This window comes from Dermacentor variabilis, unplaced genomic scaffold, assembly GCF_050947875.1.
Source record: "Dermacentor variabilis isolate Ectoservices unplaced genomic scaffold, ASM5094787v1 scaffold_12, whole genome shotgun sequence".
In the NCBI taxonomy this organism is placed as follows: Eukaryota; Metazoa; Arthropoda; class Arachnida; order Ixodida; family Ixodidae; genus Dermacentor; species Dermacentor variabilis.
Window position 1 is genome coordinate 23,245,031 of NW_027460280.1, and position 19,999 is coordinate 23,265,029.

The 19,999-nt window shown below is 42.9% G+C and overlaps 1 protein-coding gene across 2 annotated transcripts in view; it reads left to right on the forward strand.

The window, feature by feature from the left end:
- The window catches only part of LOC142566073 (E3 ubiquitin-protein ligase KCMF1-like), a 115,532-nt gene that overhangs the window by 14,515 nt on the left and 81,018 nt on the right, over window positions 1–19,999 (forward strand). The window contains exon 2 of one of the 2 annotated variants that reach the window (XM_075676809.1): window positions 13,678–13,701. The exons of the other annotated variant lie outside the window; for it this stretch is intronic. Coding sequence (XP_075532924.1) covers window positions 13,678–13,701 — 24 coding nt within the window. The remainder of the gene's footprint in view (window positions 1–13,677; window positions 13,702–19,999) is intronic. 2 annotated transcript variants of the gene reach the window in all.

Here is a 19,999-nt window from a genome sequence, read left to right on the forward strand (position 1 = left end):
CATTATTTTAGCACTTATACATTCTATGCCACTTACAGCAACAGGTGTTAGGCTTTCTTACAGCCATGTCACAACTACCATGAGGAATTCATTGTGCCCATCCATAACACATCGTCAACATTACCACTTGTCATGGCACTCTTTGGCCAAACCTGGCCCTTTCGCCACAAAACACCACACATCATCATCATCATGAGCTGCCTGCGGGACATGCCTTGCAAGCCTGCATTGCTGCAAAAGCTATCGCTAGGCTTTCCAAAACAAGCTTAATCTACCATCACTTGCATCATCCCGTGTTTGTTGGGGTCTAAATTTGCTTGTATAATTTACCGGTACTTTATCAGTGTTGCCATATTAGCGATTTTGATGCTAATTTTGTTACTTTTTTGTCTGTTTACGGCAAAGCTTGCTATTTAGCAATCAGTGACTTTTTTAGTGACTTGACTGAACAGTTGGCGATATTTTAACAACTGATAAGTTAGAAAAATTGCTCGTAAAATAGCCTTCAAGAATGCGCTTTAATATTCAAAAGCTACATGCAAATGGCTGAATCTCGCTGTGTGACGCATAGGCTCCGTGACCATGATGAACCAACGGTTGCCTTCGCATTGTGATAGTGCTTCACAGCACAGTGGTCACCATAACCTTGACATTGGGGTCGCAGAATTGAGGTTTATTCATTCATTATTTACAAAACCTATTGAATATACATATAATTGAATATTACAAAACATATGTGAACCCGCAGCATTTAAACGCTGCGGGTTCAGTGGTGTCACTAAATCCATTCGATTGGTAGACGCTTAGCAAGCGTGTCAGAGAACTAATTTACCAAAACCAAATGGAATAAATTTTCTGTTCAGATTTAGAACACAGCAGATGAATAAGACGTATCGACTGCATAACTGCATAAATATCAGAACGGCTTTGCTCGTTCACATGTGACTGAACAAATCGCTTCCGTTTCTCACGTCTTTTGGACCAATCAGTACTTCACAATGGCTTTCAGCTGGATCAAGGGCGAAAATATGGTATTTAATCTGTACAAAGCTCGGGTAATTGTCATTGCCATGTTAACAACATGTGGTCAGTGCGTTCCACAGAATCTAGTTCTGCTACCACGAATGTCGACAAGCACAAAAAATTTAGGAATAATACAGACTAAATACATTTTCATGCTAGGAAAACAATGTTGCTTATTCTGCTCTTTCGAATAGTGCTGTATTTGTAGCCATCCAATCAGAAGGTAATGAAAAAGTTAAACTGTCATAATCCAGTATGTAAATATTAAAGCTAGATGATTGAATATGGACTTTTTCAAGTACGAATCGAATACGAATAGTAAGTATCGAATATCAAATAGACAAACGCAAACGCACATATCTACAGCAGGAATATTTCTTTCAGTATAGTCACGAACACGCTTGCATTGAATAGACAGTCGACTATCACGAAAAATTAGGATAATTTTAAACACAAGATCACAACAGTCATGAAAAGAACTACACGAATAGCCGCTTGACACCTTTAAGCTTGGTACCAAACAAGGTTTTCAAGAATGACACGCATTTCAAGCTGACCAACTTTTCAAAAACGCATAATAAATAGTTGAAAAAATATCAGATCTTGTGGAAAAGGAAAATAAAATGCTAATGAGGTATTCGTGTGCCCTAGAAAGAATACAGTCTTCTGCAAGAAAAAAACACCATTGGTTGTAATGTAAGAGATAAGACTCCTACATGACAAGGCTGCAAGAAAGACTAATTGATAGGCCATAAGCACAATATAGCCGATTGTCAAGTATTGGGTGAAAAGAAGGGGAACTGAGGGGCCCGGTTTTGTAAGAACGCTTGCACATATTTGTTAGAACCACCTGAAAACAACCCCGCATGGGCGCCTGCGTCAGCAGGCGTTTGGTGTGTTGCGACACCACGTACCTGAGCACACGAGGGTTGGACCCTCCCGCGTTTAACCGTGCGTGGCTTAACCGTGTCCGGGGAAAAGGGGATCCTGGGGGTTGAGCCGATGCTGGGTGTTTGGACCTTTAAGGCCCCCCAGCGGAGGCAACACACCTCTTTGGCCTCTGCTTCACACAGACGGCACCCCCGGACTGACCCACCCGGGGGAAATCGGTAGTTGCCTTTTCCTGTCTCTCTCTCCCTACAACCTTCGTCTTTTCCTTACTTTCCACCTTTCCTGTCTCCTTCTCATTTCTTAATTACTTCCGACCTTCCTGGCAGTAAGGTTTAACCTTGTGTGAGTAGCCAACCTTGGTTATGTCATATTGGGTTATAGTGGCAACGTACAGCTGGCGTTTGCAGGCCGTGTTTTTCAGGCCCTGCAGCGTCCCCTTGTTGGACTCCATGGTGGGTGGCTGGCGTTGCTGCCGAAAACTACACGTCCACACATGGCTACTTCCTTCCCTCCACTACCTGATCGCCCTCAGAAAAGAGGGCGCACTGATGAAGTCTTCCAATTTTTTGGGCGCCAAAAAGAATCCTTCCCGCGTTTCCATGTCATCCATTCTGCAAAACCAGATAAACCAGTAAGAACTATCTCACCCTTCCTTGTTTCGAAGTCACTGACTGAAGCCTTTGGTCCTGGATATAAGGCGTCGAGGATGTCAAGCGGTGATCTCCTCTTGGAGCTCCGCGTTCAAAAACAATATGAAAAATTGTCAACACTAGTGTCATTTGGGGAAACCCAAATAATTATAACCCTGCACCGCACGATGAACATCACCCGTGGTGTTGTCTCTGACGATGACTTGATGGAGCTCTCTGAGGCTGAACTCTTGGAGGGCTTCAGTGACCAGAATGTTATCAATGTTTAATGAATTAAGATGAGGAGAGATGGAAAAGAGATCAAGACGAAACACCTGATACTCACTATCGGCTCAAGTGACCTTCCCGAGTCCATCGAAGCTGGTTATATCAAACTTCGTGTTCGGCCATACGTTCCCAATCCTCTCAGATGCTTTAAGTGCCAACGTTTCGGCCACAGTTCACAGAACTGTCAAGGCCGGCTGACTTGTGCCAAGTGCAGTGACAATGAACATTCCTCCGAAACGTGCCAGAACACTCCACATTGTGTCAACTGTGATGGCGAGCACGCCACATACTCGCGCGCCTGCCCGTCCTGGAAAAGAGAAAAAGAGATTGTGACAATCAAAGTCAAAGAAAACATCTTTCAAGGAGGCACGTAGGCGGGTGTCATAGCTGTCTAAGAGCAGCTTTGCCGATGTGGCGCGTAAGGGGGCAGCGTCACAACGGCCTTCGGCGGCTGTCCGACCCACAGGCAGTGAGTTGGCAGTTACGCCATCTGCCCCTGTGGCGGTTGCAGCTAGCGCTGCTCCATCAACACAGCAAGGGGGGCCATCGATCCCGAAGGTGGGCGCAGCCGAGGCTGCCCCAACCTCCCCGGCCCCTTCCAGCGCTGGCAACAGCCGGTGCAGCCAAATCCCGCAGGGTGCCCCATCGACCTCCGGGCTGGTGGGCGCAGGGGTCTTGCCCTCCAAGGCAGGACTCTTCCTTGTAACTTCTCGCTCGCAAGAGCACATGTCCGGCGCCTCACAAGAGGCAATGGACACTACACCTGTCCTCAAGGCGCACCAAACGCCTAAGGAGCGGCGAGGCTCCCTCGAACGCTCCAGAAAGGGCAGAACCCCCGTTACAGGGCCTCGAAAGAGCTCTGTAACCTAAGGCATCACCTCCGTTTCCATACACACAGCACTTATTTACTTCCAATATGGCTACACAAATAATTCAATGGAATGTCAGGGGTCTTCTTAGGAACCTTGATGACGTACAAGAGCTTATCCAAAAACACAATTCAAAAGTGCTGTGTCTACAGGAAACACACTTAAAACTACAACACACAAACTTCCTCAGACCGTATGTCAAGTTCCGCAAAGATCGCGATGATTCTGTCGTATCATCAGGCGGTGTTGCCATTTTAATTCATAAAGGTATCTCCTGTGAGCGTTTACAGCTATTGACGCCCCTTGAAGCAGTGGCGGTTCGAGCTGTTCTTCTAAATAAACTCGTCACCATTTGCTCCCTTTACGTACCCCCACACTACAAATTAACGAAACATGAATTCCAATTGTTTATAGATCAATTGCCAGAACCTTATGTTGTTCTTGGCGATTTCAATGCGCACAGCTCCCTGTGGGGCGACTCTCGTAGAGATGCGCGAGGTCGTCTTGTTGAACAGTTCCTTTTCCCTTCTGGTGCGTGCCTGCTGAATAAGAAGGAACCCACGTATTACTCCCTAGCAAACAGAAGCTTTTATTCAATGGATCTTAGTATAGTTTCCCCGTCTATACTGCCCGAACTCTAATGGGAAGTTACGAACAATCCTTACGGGAGCGACCACTTCCCCATACTGATCAGAACATCTAAAGAAAACGAATATCCTCCACAAGCTCCTAGATGGAAGATTGACACAGCCGACTGGGAGAAATTCCGAACTCTTTCTAGTATTTCATGGGATGATGTGCAAACGGCGTGTCCCGTGGTAGAACGACGATTGTAGGATCGCACGTAAAAAACAGAACAATGCATGGGGGTTGCTACGTGCCTCTCCCACTGCGGAGAATCTTGTAAACTTTAAGAAAGTAAAGTCCGAAGGCAGGCGAACCCGCCGACAGTCCAGAAGAGAAAGCTGGCAGAAGTTTTTATGGGGCATCAACTCGTACACAGATGAGGCTAAAGTCTGGAACAGGGTTATTAGGATAATAGGGTGACAAGCACAATCACTCCCTCTGGTAAACACACAAGGCGATACCCTGGAAGATCAGGCAGACTCACTTGGTGAGCACTTTGAGAGCGTGTCGAGCTCAACCCATTATTCTCAGTCCTTTCTCAAATGTAAACAAACAGAAGAATGTAAGCCACTAATTAGACAATCAAGACAGAATGAACCCTATAACCGGCCTTTCAGTATTGCCGAGTTGAGAGCTGCCTTGAACACATGCAAAAGCACTGCACCGGGACCTGACAGAGTCATGTATGACATGATCAGAAACTTTCATACTGACACACAAATTACACTACTTACACTTTTCAACACACTGTGGGCTGCGGGATACCTCCCATCTACATGGAAAGAGGCGATTGTGGTTCCTGTCCTGAAGCAAAGAAAAGACCCCTCCTTGGCAGCAAGTTATCGTCCGATAGCTCTAACAAATTGTTTGTGCAAGCTCTTTGAAAAAATGATTAATCACAGACTCATACACTTCCTTGAACTCAACAATATACTCGATCCCCATCAATGTGGCTTCAGACAAGGGCGGTCAACAACCGATCATCTTGTGCGCATTGAAGGATACATTCGCGATGCCTTCGTACACAAACAGTATTTCCTCTCCATATTCCTCGATATGGAGAAGGCATATGATAAAACATGGCGCTACGGGATCTTGCGAGACTTGTCGGAAATGGACATCTGTGGAAATATGTTGAAAATAATTGAAAGCTATTTGTCCAATCGCACCTTCCGTGTAAAAGTCGGCAATGCACTGTCACGTCCCTTCACGCAGGAAACTGGTGTACCCCAGGGAGGCGTGCTCAGCTGCACTCTCTTTATCGTTAAGATGAACGCACTACGTGCTTCACTGCCACCGGCCATTTTTTATTCCATGTACGTAGACGATACACAAATAGGCTTCAAATCCTGCAACCTCACAGTATGCGAGAGACAGGTACAGCAAGGCTTGAACAACGTTTCCAAGTGGGCAGACGAAAACGGATTTAAAATCAACCCCCACAAAAGCTCTTGTGTTTTTACTAGAAAGAGAGGCCAGGTTCCAGATCCTTGTGTTCAACTGTGTGGACATCAAATACCTATCAACAAAGAACACAAATTTTTAGGTATTATACTAGACTCCAAGCTTACGTTTATACAGCACATTAAATATCTTAAAAGAAAAATGCCTAAGGACAATGAACTTACTTAAAGTTCTATCCCACTCAACATGGGGTAGCGACAGGAAGTGCCTGATGAATGTTTATAAGAGCGTAATTTGATCACGATTGGACTATGGTGCTGTTGTATATAACTCTGCCACTCCGAGCGCACTAAAGATCCTAGTTCCTGTCCACCATCTACGTATCCGTTTAGCCACTGGCGCTTTCAGAACAAGCCCGATTGAAAGCTTATACGCGGAATCAAATGAATGGTCCCTCCATCTACAGAGAACTTACATCAGCCTTACATATTTCCTAAAATACACTCCAATCATCAACATCCATGTTTTAACACTGTTAACGATATGACATGTACTACTCTTCCATAACCGTCCCTCTGTAAGACAGCCTTTCTCGCTTCGTGTGAGGGAGCTTATTAATGAAATGCGTGTCCCACTCCTCGAGCTTCGCCTAATGCATCCAACCAAGCTGTTACCACCTTGGGAGTGGCAGCTGATAGAATGTGACATATCCTTTTTAGAAGTAACAAAACATGCACCAGAGATAGAAATCCGAATGCATTTTCTAGAACTCCAGCACAAGCACTCCTGCGCAGAGTTCTACACAGACGCTTCGAAGTCAAATGCCGGGGTGTCTTATGCTGCCTTCGGCCCATCCTTCTCAGAATCTGGTGTACTACATCCGGAAACAAGTATCTTCACGGCCGAGGCCTACGCAGTATTGTCTCCTGTAAATCATATAAGAAAATCAAAACTTCAAAAATCAGCGATATATACAGACTCCCTAAGCATCGTGAAGGCCTTGATGTCACTCTATAGACACAAAAATCCAGTACTTAACGAACTGTACACCGTCTTGTGTAAAGCGTGCATATCTAACCAGCATATCATATGCTGGGTGCCTGGTCATAGGAGCATAGAGGGCAACGTTCTGGCGGACGAGATGGCCACGTCTATAGCATCGCAAGCCGTTAAACCTACCGCTGAGGTGCCTGTCACAGATCTGAGGCCTTTCTTGCGAAGGAGGCTGCGGGCCCACTGGCAACGCATGTGGGACGCGGAAAAGGATAATAAGCTTCACCTAATAAAGCCACAGTTAGGGCTCTGGCCCTCTACAACAAAATCGCGCCGAACAGATGTCCTATTCTGACGTTTAAGAATAGGACACACATTTGGCACCCATAACTTTCTACTCACCGGAAGTGAGCCTCCAACCTGTGGTAGATGCGGGGAGAGGCTGACCGTACTCCATGTCCTCCTGGAGTGTCGGGAAGCCGAATCTGAGAGAAAGAGACATTTTTCCTTAGTATACCGACAGCACATTCCTCTTCATCCTGCAATGTTTCTTGGTCCAGAACCGCTTTTTAATACAGACACAGTCCTAGGTTTCCTCAGAGATGTGGTCTTACATGTTATTAGTCCCATGCATTCGTAGCGCCACCTCTCTCCAGAGGATGCCACTGCGATAATTGTTTTGCATAGCACATGCCTCCCGGCCCTTGTGTGTTTCAAGGGCTCTAAGGAGGCAGTAGTGTTCTAGCATTTCCTTTAATCTGATATATTTTACCTATTGTATCATTCTTTTTAAATGCATCTAAATGTTCATAGTACAAGTCATACGTCATCGCCATAATTTTATTATACAGATTTTACGCACTTTAGAGCGTATATTTTAAGGCCCCTTTACAGCCACGTCACACCAACTTCATAGTAATCATAATTACACCGCAAGCTCATTACAACAGACATGGCGCTCTTTGGTCATACCTGGCCCTTGCGCCATAAAACCCTATACATCATCATCACCTGAAAACAACAGGTAAGGAAGTAACGGAAAGCATAGGATAAATTATTTTGTAGTTTCTAATTCAAGTGAAAAAATGAGAAGCTAATTGGAAATGGAGGAAAACTCGACTTGCTGAAGGTGAGAGCCAAATCCACAACCTCTGCATTACATGCGCTCTGCACTACAAATTGTACTAAGGTGACGACGGCAGTTCCCACGTCCATGCAGTCTTGGGTATTTATGTATCTATACAAGATCTAACCTGAAGAGTGTTAACCAGCACAAAACTTCCACCGAAAGAAAGTAACTTATGGGGGTTTTACGTGCCAAAACCACGATCTGCTTATGAGGCATGCCGTAGTGTCCGGGGACTCCGGAAATTTGGACCACCTGGGGTTCTTTAATGTGCATCTAAATCTGAGTACATGGATGTTTTCACATTTCGCCCCAATCGAAATGCGGCTGCTGTGGCCGGGATTCGGTCCCGCAACCTCGTGCTTAGCAGCCCAACACCATAGCCACTAAGCAACCACAGTGGGTCCCGCAATACCGAAAACAAAGCTTGTATTACTGATCTGGTTTCTGCATTGCGTCAAAAACCTTGTCGCTGTTTTACTTCTGATAATTGCAGTTTGTGATACTTTGTTCAGCAGGTGGAGAACAGTAACATGATTTGAACAGTCGGTTGTTGTGAAATATTTGGTTAGTTTTGATATTTAAATATACCTAATAGTTCGTTTTTGAATACATATAAAATATTACACACCAACGATTGATATTTGAAACTTTGATATTCACTTACCCTATAGTAAATACATTACTAAAGCTAAAACTCTATATACTCTGTTAGTAAATTTGCTGTTTTTCTTCAGCAGCACAAACATTAGACCAGCATGACACGTCTAGGTAAATTACTTACTTCACGCTACTTATATTAAAGTGTTTCAAAACATCTACATTCTTAAAATCCACTTAACAGTTACAGTGAGGATTTTAGTGCCTTTTTTTGTCTCACTTCAGTAACTCGCTTCCTAAAAGGTTGGCAACACTAGACTGTAATGGCTCATAATGTACGATTGAAAACCAGATCTGTTGGTGACAAAGATAACTTTCACTGACGCATTTTAAGCCTTTTTTATTGTAATGGCATTCAGGTAATCTGCAAGGAAGGCAAACTTTACAGCATACGTGCCACTTGGGCCCGCTCCGAGTACGCTCAGTTGGCATCGTGAACTTCTGTATAAACGTAGTTGAATATTTTTCAACAAATCAACATGTTATTAACACATCAAATAAAAGAACATGTCATCGTTTATTGGTCTGTGGCTGCTAAAGTGGCATCTACCTAACCTCCGCTCCCCTAGGAAGGAGCCCTCAGTGTCGGGCTTTGTGGTAAAGCATGCGAAAAACGAACATGTGCTGTAGAAGTCAAAGGGGAAATTATGTGCAGGGAAGTGCAGCTGCCGTTGTTGGCGTGGGGTGTCAATGCGGACAGAGTAGCGGCGCCAGAGCGATCCCAGATGGCACGTACTGGGAAGATCACGTTCCAATATATATATTTATAGAGACAGAGAGGTGACATGGGGGGGGGGGGGGGGCCCCACTCTGAAAATAGTTGGTGCGCCACTGTTCCTGTGCTAAGTGTAAGCTTGCAGTTTCAGTTTCAATTTGTGTTCATAGTGGCACCGTTTTGATTAGGGTGAATTGCAAAAGAGTGTACTGAGCTGAGCTTTGGGTAGATGTTAAAGAAACCCAAGGTGGTGCTCCCCTGCTATGGCACAGCTCATAGCCCCTTGTGCTTGAACCCCACCAGTCACATATTGCCACTGCAGTTTGGAGCATGCACACGTGTATTCACAAGCTCTATTATTCCATACCTACAGTGCCTGAAGACATAGTTATAGGGATTTTACATCTATTATGTCAATGGCCACATCACCGCTAGAGGCCAGACACCAGAAGCAAATGCAATGTCCGCAAAAGGCACAATATCAGACAGACATGCTCCTTCATTAGCAAAAGAGAAACAATAAAATTAATAAATGTTTTGTCAAGTGCTTTCAACATTGTGGCAGAAATGATATGTTGTAAATAATGGTTGTGCAGTAAAACCTTGTTAACACGTAGTTGGTGGGGAACGTGGATCCAGGTATGCACTAAGTGGTGTACTAATTAATCAATTATAGCAGATGAGCAGCTGTAGACTTACTGGTCAAAATAACATGTTAATTTTCACTCAAACGCACACGTAGATATGTTTTATTTGTAATGAGGCAGGAAAAAAGACAGACTTTCACTTGCCACTGTAGTGGCTTGCAGTGACGACGGCATCCTCAAACTCTGCAAGGCTGCGAGCCAGTTTCTCCGTCAGGCCCTTGTTCTTTGCAAATGCCCTCGTGAAGGTCAGCATGTCAGCCACGTTGGATACAGAAGGGCCATCATCCACGTCGTCATCCATGACGATGACGTGGAAGCGCTAGAAGCTATGGGAGCAGGAAACTTGTTATGGCTATGATGTTTTGACGTCACTAGCAGTGGCGACCACAGTCTGGGAAAGGCCCATGTGGCACAATTTCACTATCGTCTGTGGACACATTTCGCCGATTCCACGCTTGAACGTGCCGACAAATGAAGTAAATACTACGCACTAACCGTTTGGCATGCATTAAGTGACTACGGCTTAAGCGGTCAGCCAATACATTAGCTTTGATGGCAACAGGGCAGGGGATTCATCACGACTATATTTAAACCAGAATTACTTATTAAGCGGGTAGGTATTAAGGTTTTAATGTATTTTGTCTTTTGGGAAATGATTTCCCTCCGAATATGCTTATGTAAGGGCCACACCCCCACTTTGGAGGGCAAAATTTTGGGGAAAGAAATTCAATACGTTCCGGTGGAAAGGGAACTTAGTTGTCACTAGATGATGCTAGCTGCTTTTACGTTGATGCCTCTCGGGCTGGCACTGCTGTGTCATTATTTCTTCATGTGGCGCATTGTCTTGGCTGTGCTGGCAGTGTTTCCAGTCAGATCGGCGGCATTTCGCCTCTAGACAGGGGAGCCCTGTTTGGGTCAGCGCTGGTCAGGGACGATGGGCTGGCATGCGAGGTTGTTTACTGCAGTGTTATGTCATTTGCACCTCTCTTACCCTCTGCTATAGTTGTGGAAACAGTGCGAACCTTTAGCGGGCCGTCATCGGCCTGATTCGTGTAAGGGCTGCACCTAGCCGAGATTCAGTAATTGGTGGAGACTGGCATAACAAAATCGAATCTGGATGTGTGGAACACTGGGGATGAAAGCGAATTTGTGCTCCTGGAAGTTTCTATACAAAAAATGTTTTCCCCCATGAGCTTTGCATTTGCTTAAGGATGGCACGTGCCCAGCATGGCCTGGCACATTCATTTTGTTTTCTGTTGCTACTGCTAATGTCTGCAGTATGGTTGAATGGGTGGCACATAATTACTACACCAAGAATGGCAGAGCAGTTGCTGTCTCTTGGATTGCAAATTTAAAATGATGCAACTTTGAATTTGCAATATTTTTGTGTTTCTTTGAAGCCTTTGCATCTGAATATATTAGTTCTTTTTTACTGTTTGGTGTACAATAACAATATTCAAATAGTGAAATTACCTCAATGAAACCATACTTTAATAGTCTTATAGCTAACTGGTGTGTTTGCCATCTTGAGTAATGTACAATTTGCACCAGTCTTTTAGTTAGAGCAACTGCTCAACCTCTTCAGGGCATTGCAGACAAGGTGCTTGCGACAGATTAATGTGGCCTTTGTAGAGTGCATAGTGGCAAGCTCATGGAGAGACTAGCAGACGCAGACCAGTTTGCAAGATGGAAGTAATACCATTTTTATGCATGTATATAGTCTCAGTTCGGCTGCTCTATGTCACTGAGTGTCTTGAAACCTTTCTCAAGTTTGAGATTGCAATTTTGAGCTTTGCAAGGGACGTGATTTAGTTATGCTTGGGAGAAATTGCGCAATTCTAAAGTAGCAAGTTTTCATTGGCAAAATTGGGCAAAACATGCAAAGGGGACAGCATTAAGCTATTGTCGAGGCTGCACATGTGTCACTGCCTTAAAATACTAAACGAGAAGAAAGAGGGTTAACCGAAGGGCTCGATTTTTATTAGTCATACCATAAGAAGCCAACAAACACTGACACCAAGAACAACCTAGGGGAAATTTACTTGTGCTTAGTAAATGAAATAAATGATCAATTAATAGAAATGAAATTGGATGAAAAAACAACTTGCCGTAGGTGGGAAACGATCCCACAACCTTTGCATTACGTGTGCGATGCTCTACCAATTGAGCTACCGCGGCGCCGTTTGTGGGATCGTTCCTCCCCTGCGGCAAGTTGTTTTTTAATCCACTTTCATTTCCGTTAATTTATCGTTTCTTTATTTAACTTATTAAGCACAAGTAATTTCCCCTATGTTGTCCTTGGTGTCGATGTTTGTTGGCTTCTTATGATACGACTTTAAAAATATGTGAGACTAGCAAGAGAGGTTTAAATATATTGCTGTCGCCGACGAGGTCTTAATTCTCGGTCTGTTTTCAATGCCATGTGTTAAGTGAATAGGAATTGGTGAAGACGTAAGCAAAATACATTGTTTCCCAGCTGGCGAAAAGTAATAAGCTCTGTATAGGTTTGGCTTGTGCAACTTGTAAAAAAGTCTTCAGGTATGGTCATAAGTGACTGGTGATAGCCGGCTGATTTTCGCAGTGATAGAATGCAAAAAGGCCTGGTGTACAGTAAAAAACTGTAGGTTGTCAAAGTCAATCACTATGGTATTTCTCATAGCCTAAATGTAGTTATAAAACATTCATAGGTGTATGTGTAGAGCAGTTTTCTGTCTCCAGCACATCTACCTACTGTGTGAATCGGTGTGCCACTGCTGTTGCAAGTTGAAAGATATAGGAAACTAATGGTCTTGATCTCAAACTAATGAAGCATTGCATCTTTCCTTGTTGCATAAACTTTGTGTCTTTGCGTATGGCTTTTGTGGGGCTAGACTTTCACAGTAATGAATGACGAAGCAAAATATTTAATGGATCTGTTTGAAATATGGCAAGTAAATTTGTTTCCACTGAAATCTTTGTGCCAGTGCTTGGCCTATTAAAAATGCATATGTTAAGGAAGACTCCTTGTGACTTAAGTCCATTGAATGTTGTGGACTGTGGTTAAATTTCACTAGCCTGCTCTGCGTGGCATGAGCAGTTATTGCAGTCATGGCTGCAGCAACTGCCCTGTTTTGTCAAAACAGAGCTGGATGAGTTGGTGCGGTTTCATCTTAACGAAAAAGTGCGTGAAAAAGACTTAGACGAGAAAGAAAGATATGACAAGCACGGGCGCTACTCACAGCAAACAGTTTATTTCCTAAGAAACAGAAGAAGTAGAAAACTACGCTGAAGGGGAACAACCACCCTCTCAGGTGTGCACGAGAAAACGAAAGTAACATACATGTGGCAACAGCAAAGCTGGCTAATCAAGAACTGATTTGCACACACTCTCGAAGGTATGACACTTCTGCCTGTGACAATAGCTTTGACGATAGCTTTGTCACAGGCAGAAGTGTCATACCTTCGGGAGTGTGTGCAAATCAGTTCATGATTAGCCAGCTTTGCTGTTGCCACATGTATGTTACTTTCGTTTTCTCGTGCACACCTGAGAGGGTGGTTGTTCCCCTTCAGCATAGTTTTCTGCTTATTCTGTTTCTTAGGAAATAAACTGTTTGTTGTGAGTAGCACCCGTGCTTGTTGTTTCTCTCTTTCTCGTTTACGTCTTTTTAGCACACTTTTTCGTTAAGATGACCAATTTCGCCCTTTTGATCTATTCATCTTGGGCATTTCGATGGCTATGAAAATGTATACACTCTAATTTGTGTCATAGTTTCTGGTTTACAACTTGCACCCTTGTATAAGTTGCTTCATATTTTTGCAATAACAGCTATTTCTGCAAGGAATTTCGCACGTAAGTCTCACCTTTGTTTAAAATGTTCCTGGTTTTGTAGTGAGGGGATCGAATGTAGCATTTGTGCATGTACATTCCTATTGCAACATGCTGGGTTTAATCAGTTCTGGCAGATGCATTGGGCTCAGTAAGAAAAGCCATGATGTGCCACCTTTTCTAGTATGCTTAAATTTTAGCAATCAATGAAAAATAGCTATTATGCCTCTTGCCATAAGCAAAGGCTGTTCTGGACCTTCCACGGTGGCTCAGTGTCTGTTGGATTCTGCTCATTCTAAAGACTAGGTGGTAGGTTTGGATGTGTTGCGAAAGTGACAGAATGCTCATGTATAGAGTGCAAATTCACGTGGTCTAAAACTATGGCATCTCTCATAGCCCCAGTGTTAACTTGGCATGTTCATCAGTCGATCAAGGCACCATGCATAGTCCTAAACACTTGTCTGTTGGTCAGAAACATATTTTATTATAAGTTGGTTTTCTTGGATCCTGCAACTTCGCTGCTTACAGCTCACTCTTTTGTGTAAGCTGTACTGATAAAAACATCCTGAAAAAAAGGGGAAAGGCATTGCATGCAAAGCACAATAATTGCCATATTCTTCAAAATGATGTAGTGGCATGAGTGGCCGCAAGAAAAGAAACTTGTTGGAAGTTTAAGAAAGTTTTTCGCAGTACCAAAACGTAGTTGTTAATTACAGTAGACCCCTGTTGGTACATTTTTATGGGAACCACAGGAAGAGAACATTTGATCCTGGGAAACGTGACATCCGGTAATGGTTGCGGCTGTACTGCTTATGGAACAAAAAGCTACTCTTGCACAAAACTGTATTTGAAGTTGAGTAGGACATCAACAAATGTTGAAAACCTGATCAAAAGAGGTCGTTATCCCTGCCTGGCACTTAGATTGAACATTACTCCTTTTGATCGATTGTAGCCTTAAGTTTCACGAAATGAAGCTTGTATTTTGCATCTGGCGCTTGTGTCGAATCTTTGTGAATTCCACTGGTCGATCTAGAGCAGTGTGCCGAATGCCAAATCCATGAGAAAGAAACAAAACTTTGCACAGGATGACCCAATTCAGATCAACCAGGGAAAAATGATGATAAAAATGTTATTATTTAGGGATGGCTTGAAGGCCTATTATGTGGAATAAGAAGGGGAGGGAGGAGGCCTATTCAGAGCTGTCCTAGGAGTGGCACGCCCTTAGCAAGACCCAAGAGCGAGTCCAGAATGACTTTGTTGGAATCCACTGATCAGGTTGCTGATCTAATACATTGCTCAAAGGATGACACTCGCACTGTCCTCATGTGGTGGTCCTGGCACTGAGCTTAGCACTGGCACTCCCAAAACAGATGGGCAGCAGTTGGTCATGTGGTGGTGAGTACTGGTGCTTTAGAGTCAGCAAAATGTAACAAACAGGAACGAATCAACGAGATTCTACGGTATTTATAATTATTTCAGTCCTCTTTGGTAAAAGTTCTTGGAACAGCAAAGTTTCTTTTTTCTTTTTGACGTGCACCGTAGTTGCAATGATTGTATTGAGAGATGTATAGCTCTCGTTCGTTGTCAATCTGTGTTTAAACCATTTAAAAAAATCATATTATTACAGCATATTTATAGAAGACGTTCAAATTACGGACATTCATTGCCCTCGATAGCCACACTTAAGTATTAAGAATTTCAATTTTTGTCTGTTTAATATTTAATATGGAGCCATTGGCTGGAGATTTGTGTCGCATGTGAATGTTAAACAAATCGACACAACAATGAAAAGCATTTCACTTCGCAAGGTAATGTGTTCATGGTCTGGAGCACAGAGTTGCTTATATTGCTGCAAGTCTGTTAATACCAATCTTTTTTAAACATCCTTAATATGTGAAACACATGCGTGTAATTTGATTTAGCAGTTACGCTTTTTATGCAATGTGAACTGGAGCAGCCGTGGCCTATAGCACTTGTAGGCGATGCAGGCGCAAACTCTAGTGTCAATTGTACATCTTGACTTCGGGAGTTTGTATGTGCAGTGCTTGGTTTTTAAAGGCACCCCTTTCTTTGGAAAAGTAGTAAATGCGGCATAAATAGAAGCATAAAGTATATTGCTGGTTCATTCACACTCAAAATTTCACATGGGGATGTGTTCAGATAAGGACAGGTCTCGACTATTTTTTTCATTTTAACAAAATGTTCATATGGTATAGCAAAATTCCTCTACACACAGGTATCTGAGGCTATTTTTCCAGCATGAAATTTTTTTTAACTGAGACGAGGTGGAAAATGGGGCTTGCAATATTGCTTTCAGACTTTGGGAGAGTTAAAAAATTAACCACATTTTCTATGCTTTCATACTTTTCATACCTACTTTACGCAATTTTGTTAATGGAAATAATATACTCAATTGTCCGCTCGCTTGCATGCGCATGCAAGCTAGCATGGCAGCATCATGTTTTGAGGTGGCTACTGGTCAATGCATTCGCTAAGAAGCAGCTTGCTGCGGTGCAGAAAAAGGAGGAAATACAGGGTGATAATCTATGCTTTACGAAATTTGTACGAGTCGCCTGTGGCAGATAGCATAATTCTTGTCGTTGAGCTGGAATATTCGAAGAGGCGGACATTGCTAACACACGAAATCGAAATGTATATTCAACTAATTAATGAGAATTCACTAAATAACTTCTTAATTACTTCACAACTTGTATTGTAGTTTGTGAATTGTAGCCGTTGTGCTTGCAGGACGTTTCCACTTGAAATGAATTTTCAGGATGACACCAGTATCGAGGTATTTCCCAGAGCGTGGTATGAAATACATGGGTGTTCGACTTACTTTTGTGCTTCAATGTATAAAAGAGCGTTTTGTTAAAAAAGTAAGGGAAACAACAGTGCATTTTTACTGTGAGTATGATGGCACATATCTCCAAACTGGCATCATTCTAGAAATTCATTCCTAGTGGATACGCCTTGCAAGCTCATCGGCTGCAATTTATAAATTGCAATATGTGCAATGAAGTAATAAATTCAGAAGTTAATTAGTTAATATTCGTTAATTAGATGAATAGGTGTTTCGAATCCTTGTGCATGCAATGCCCGCCTCTCTGAATAATCCAGCTCAAGGACTAGAATTGTGCTATCCGTAAAAGGCTATTTTTAAAGATTCCCTAAAGCTTGAAATTGATCAACCTGTATATTTAATATTGACTAGCCTTTTGCACTCTGAACAAAATGATGCAAGATGTTCTTGCACGTAACCATTTTTTCTTTGGGTTCTCGACTTGCACAGGCAATAGTGTGTGTATTACTTTAACAAAGTGGTGTAAAGTTGGTAAAAGAAGTGTAAAAGCATAGGAAAATTGTATTTCTTTAACTCTTTAAAAATCTGAACATCATGCAGTTGCATAAGCCCCATTTTCCACACTGTCTTGGTTAAATTTTTTTTGCATGCTGGAACAATGACGTTTGCTGAGTAAGCTTTGTTCCGATCTGTAGAGGTATTTTGCTATGCCATATAAAAATTTAGTTCAAGTAAGGAAAATGGTCAGGACCACCCTTTGATTGTCCTTATTTGGGCCACGATTTTGTAGCGATGCGTTTCCCCGGTGGTAATGCCTTTCGGTGCTTTTCACATTCGTGAGTACAATGCTCTGCCCCGTTGCTCAGCCTGGGTTGCAGTGTCTTTTAATCACCCATGAACGTGAAAAGTTCCGAAAGGTTTAGCATTGGGGGGGAAAAGGCATCGCTACAAAATCGCAGCCCTGAACACACTCAAAGTTGGATTTTTGTAGTGATGCAGTTTACCATCACTTTTAAGTGTAGTACTTGCCTGTTGCAACCAGATTAAACCAGAAACATATGTTGTACATGGTGATGCAAGACAAGAAAATTAAGAACTTGCAGGAATGGTCGTGCTGTTTGTAGGACAAAATAAAACCTGCACAATGTTTTGTTTAGTGAAGGATGGCATCTCCATTTTGTTCCAAAAAAAATCAACATATTTTTTTATGGCATCACCATAGATTTTTCCCTCAGATGTATGCTGGACAAAACAGGCTAGTAATGCACAGACACATGTATTAAGCACAGGTGGGACAGATGTGAGCAAGTTGACAGCAAAAAGTGCATAGTCGTGGCGGATGAACGTTTTGCTTCAGTTTCTGTCATTTGAAGCATAGGTGCTACACTTGCCGTGCCAATCGTAAAGCACTTCTCGCTTATTGCAAATGCAGATGAACATGAAATGTTACTAGCTAAACTGAAGTGACATTGGAGTCAGTTTCTGCCATTTGATGCTTAGGTGGTGCACTTTCCATGTCGATAGTAAAGCACCTCTTGCTGTTTGTAAAGCCAGATGACCACGAAGCATTACTGGCTAAACTGAGGCGACATTGGGGTCAGTTTCTGCCTTTGGATGCATAGGTGCTATACTTGATATGTCACTCGTAAAGCACCTCTTGCTGATTGCAAGTGCAGATGACCACGAAACATTACTAGCTGAACTGAAGTGATATTGAAGTCTGCGAATGCTGATTTTTGAAGGCAAATCAAATAAGAATGAAGTGTCCATGACTATTTCTTTCACAAATAATTTTCAAATGGTCTTTTTTTTATTTGTGATGATGACATTTTTCTTCTGCAGAGCATACTTGTAAAGTCCATCCTTTGAATTAGCTGCATTGTTTGCATTGGAATTTGCAGAAATGCAGGGTGGTGTGCTAAACGAGCCAAAGACCGAATGTGGAAAGTATGAGTTTTTAGTGTACCAAAACAGCATAAATGCTAAAAAATCCTTTGCAATTTGTAATGTCAGCCTGACATACCAGCCTTGGGGTTTTGGTGCAAAGTGAAGAAATGAAACTTTGGTCATCATTTTCTCACCTAATCAAATTGTTGTGAAATGAACGAAAGTAATTTTTTCAAGAATGCTTTAACGATCTAAACTGATTCAGTGTTTCACTTTGGTGCCCATTTAGTGCTATTAGTAATCTGTCTTACGATTCGTGCGTAAGTGACATGATTATAAAAAGCGACACATACTCGATGACTTAAGTTGACATCAAAGGTTTATTGAAGAGTAGCATGTACCCTGTGACCCAAGTTCGCATCGAAGATTCATTGAAGTGTACCCAGTGGCACACACCCAGTGACCCAAGTTGGTGTCATACAGGTTCAAGGTTCAAGGGAGGTGAAGAGAGCCACATAACCAGTGGTTGGTGTGAAAGAGGGTCTTTAAGTGAGTGGCGCATACCCAGTGACTTAAGTTTGTGTCAGAGGTTCATTGAAGAGCAACACATACCCAGCCTTGCATACGCAGTGACTCGAGTTGGTTAGACTGTTGGTTTTTAGCACGGCTTGCCCAGCACAGCATCCTGATGCTCTACCCATTTGACCATGTACTTGGTGACCCTAGTTAGCGAGAAAGAGGTTTGGCAAGCGGACACATGCACGCACTCAGACAGCAAACTGGGTCTGGGTGAAGTGCCTAAAAAGGCAGTGGGGCAAGTGAACCACGGAGATTTAGATTTATGATCGCCTTGTGTCTGTAACAACATATGCTAATAGACCCATGATGACATGTCCAGTGGTGACTCACTGCCAACAGGCTGTAGTCGGAAGCTGCACCTCTGGAGGACTGATTATGAGAGACAGTATGCTAGCAGCTCCTCTCACTTTTGTAAAGTTTCTACATGGTGTCAAGTGGAACTGCACAGTTTTTTGGGACGAGGTACGATGACAGTCCCCTAAGCTTCATACCAAGGCTCCCCGCAGAACTGTGTGCTTCCTGATAACTGCTTGGTGGTTGACATACATTTCCCATAGCCTGAATGTTTGAATAAAGGTTCTGCATTTCTCAGCCTACCTAACATGCTTTATGTATCTGGCTGCATTTGTAAAATTGCTCCTTTTGGTGGTGTTTCATTTAGTTTTTCCTTCTGTTTGGTGCAGAGAACCAGAAAGGGGAAGGGGAACTATTTTATTTCCATGGTTGTACTTTGAGGCTTACCTTGCTGTTTTGTTGAAATATACTGGTGTTTAGAAATAAACTAAAAGGGAAAATGAATTGGGTGGGGGAAGCCAGTGATGTGGACTGCAGATAATTTTGCATTTTGAAGCTTGGGGTGGTGGCCTTTGAGAGTAGTGTAGTTGCCATGGCCAAAGTTTGTTTAGGTCTACTAGCCATGGTGTCGACAGTAATACTAGGATCGAGAGGATCATGGGGCCACACATGCCAGATGTGCTAGTAGTATTTGTAAGTGTACTAGCCTTACACAGTGGTCATAGCCATTGTGAGCTATACTGCTGTCAGTGACTGTGC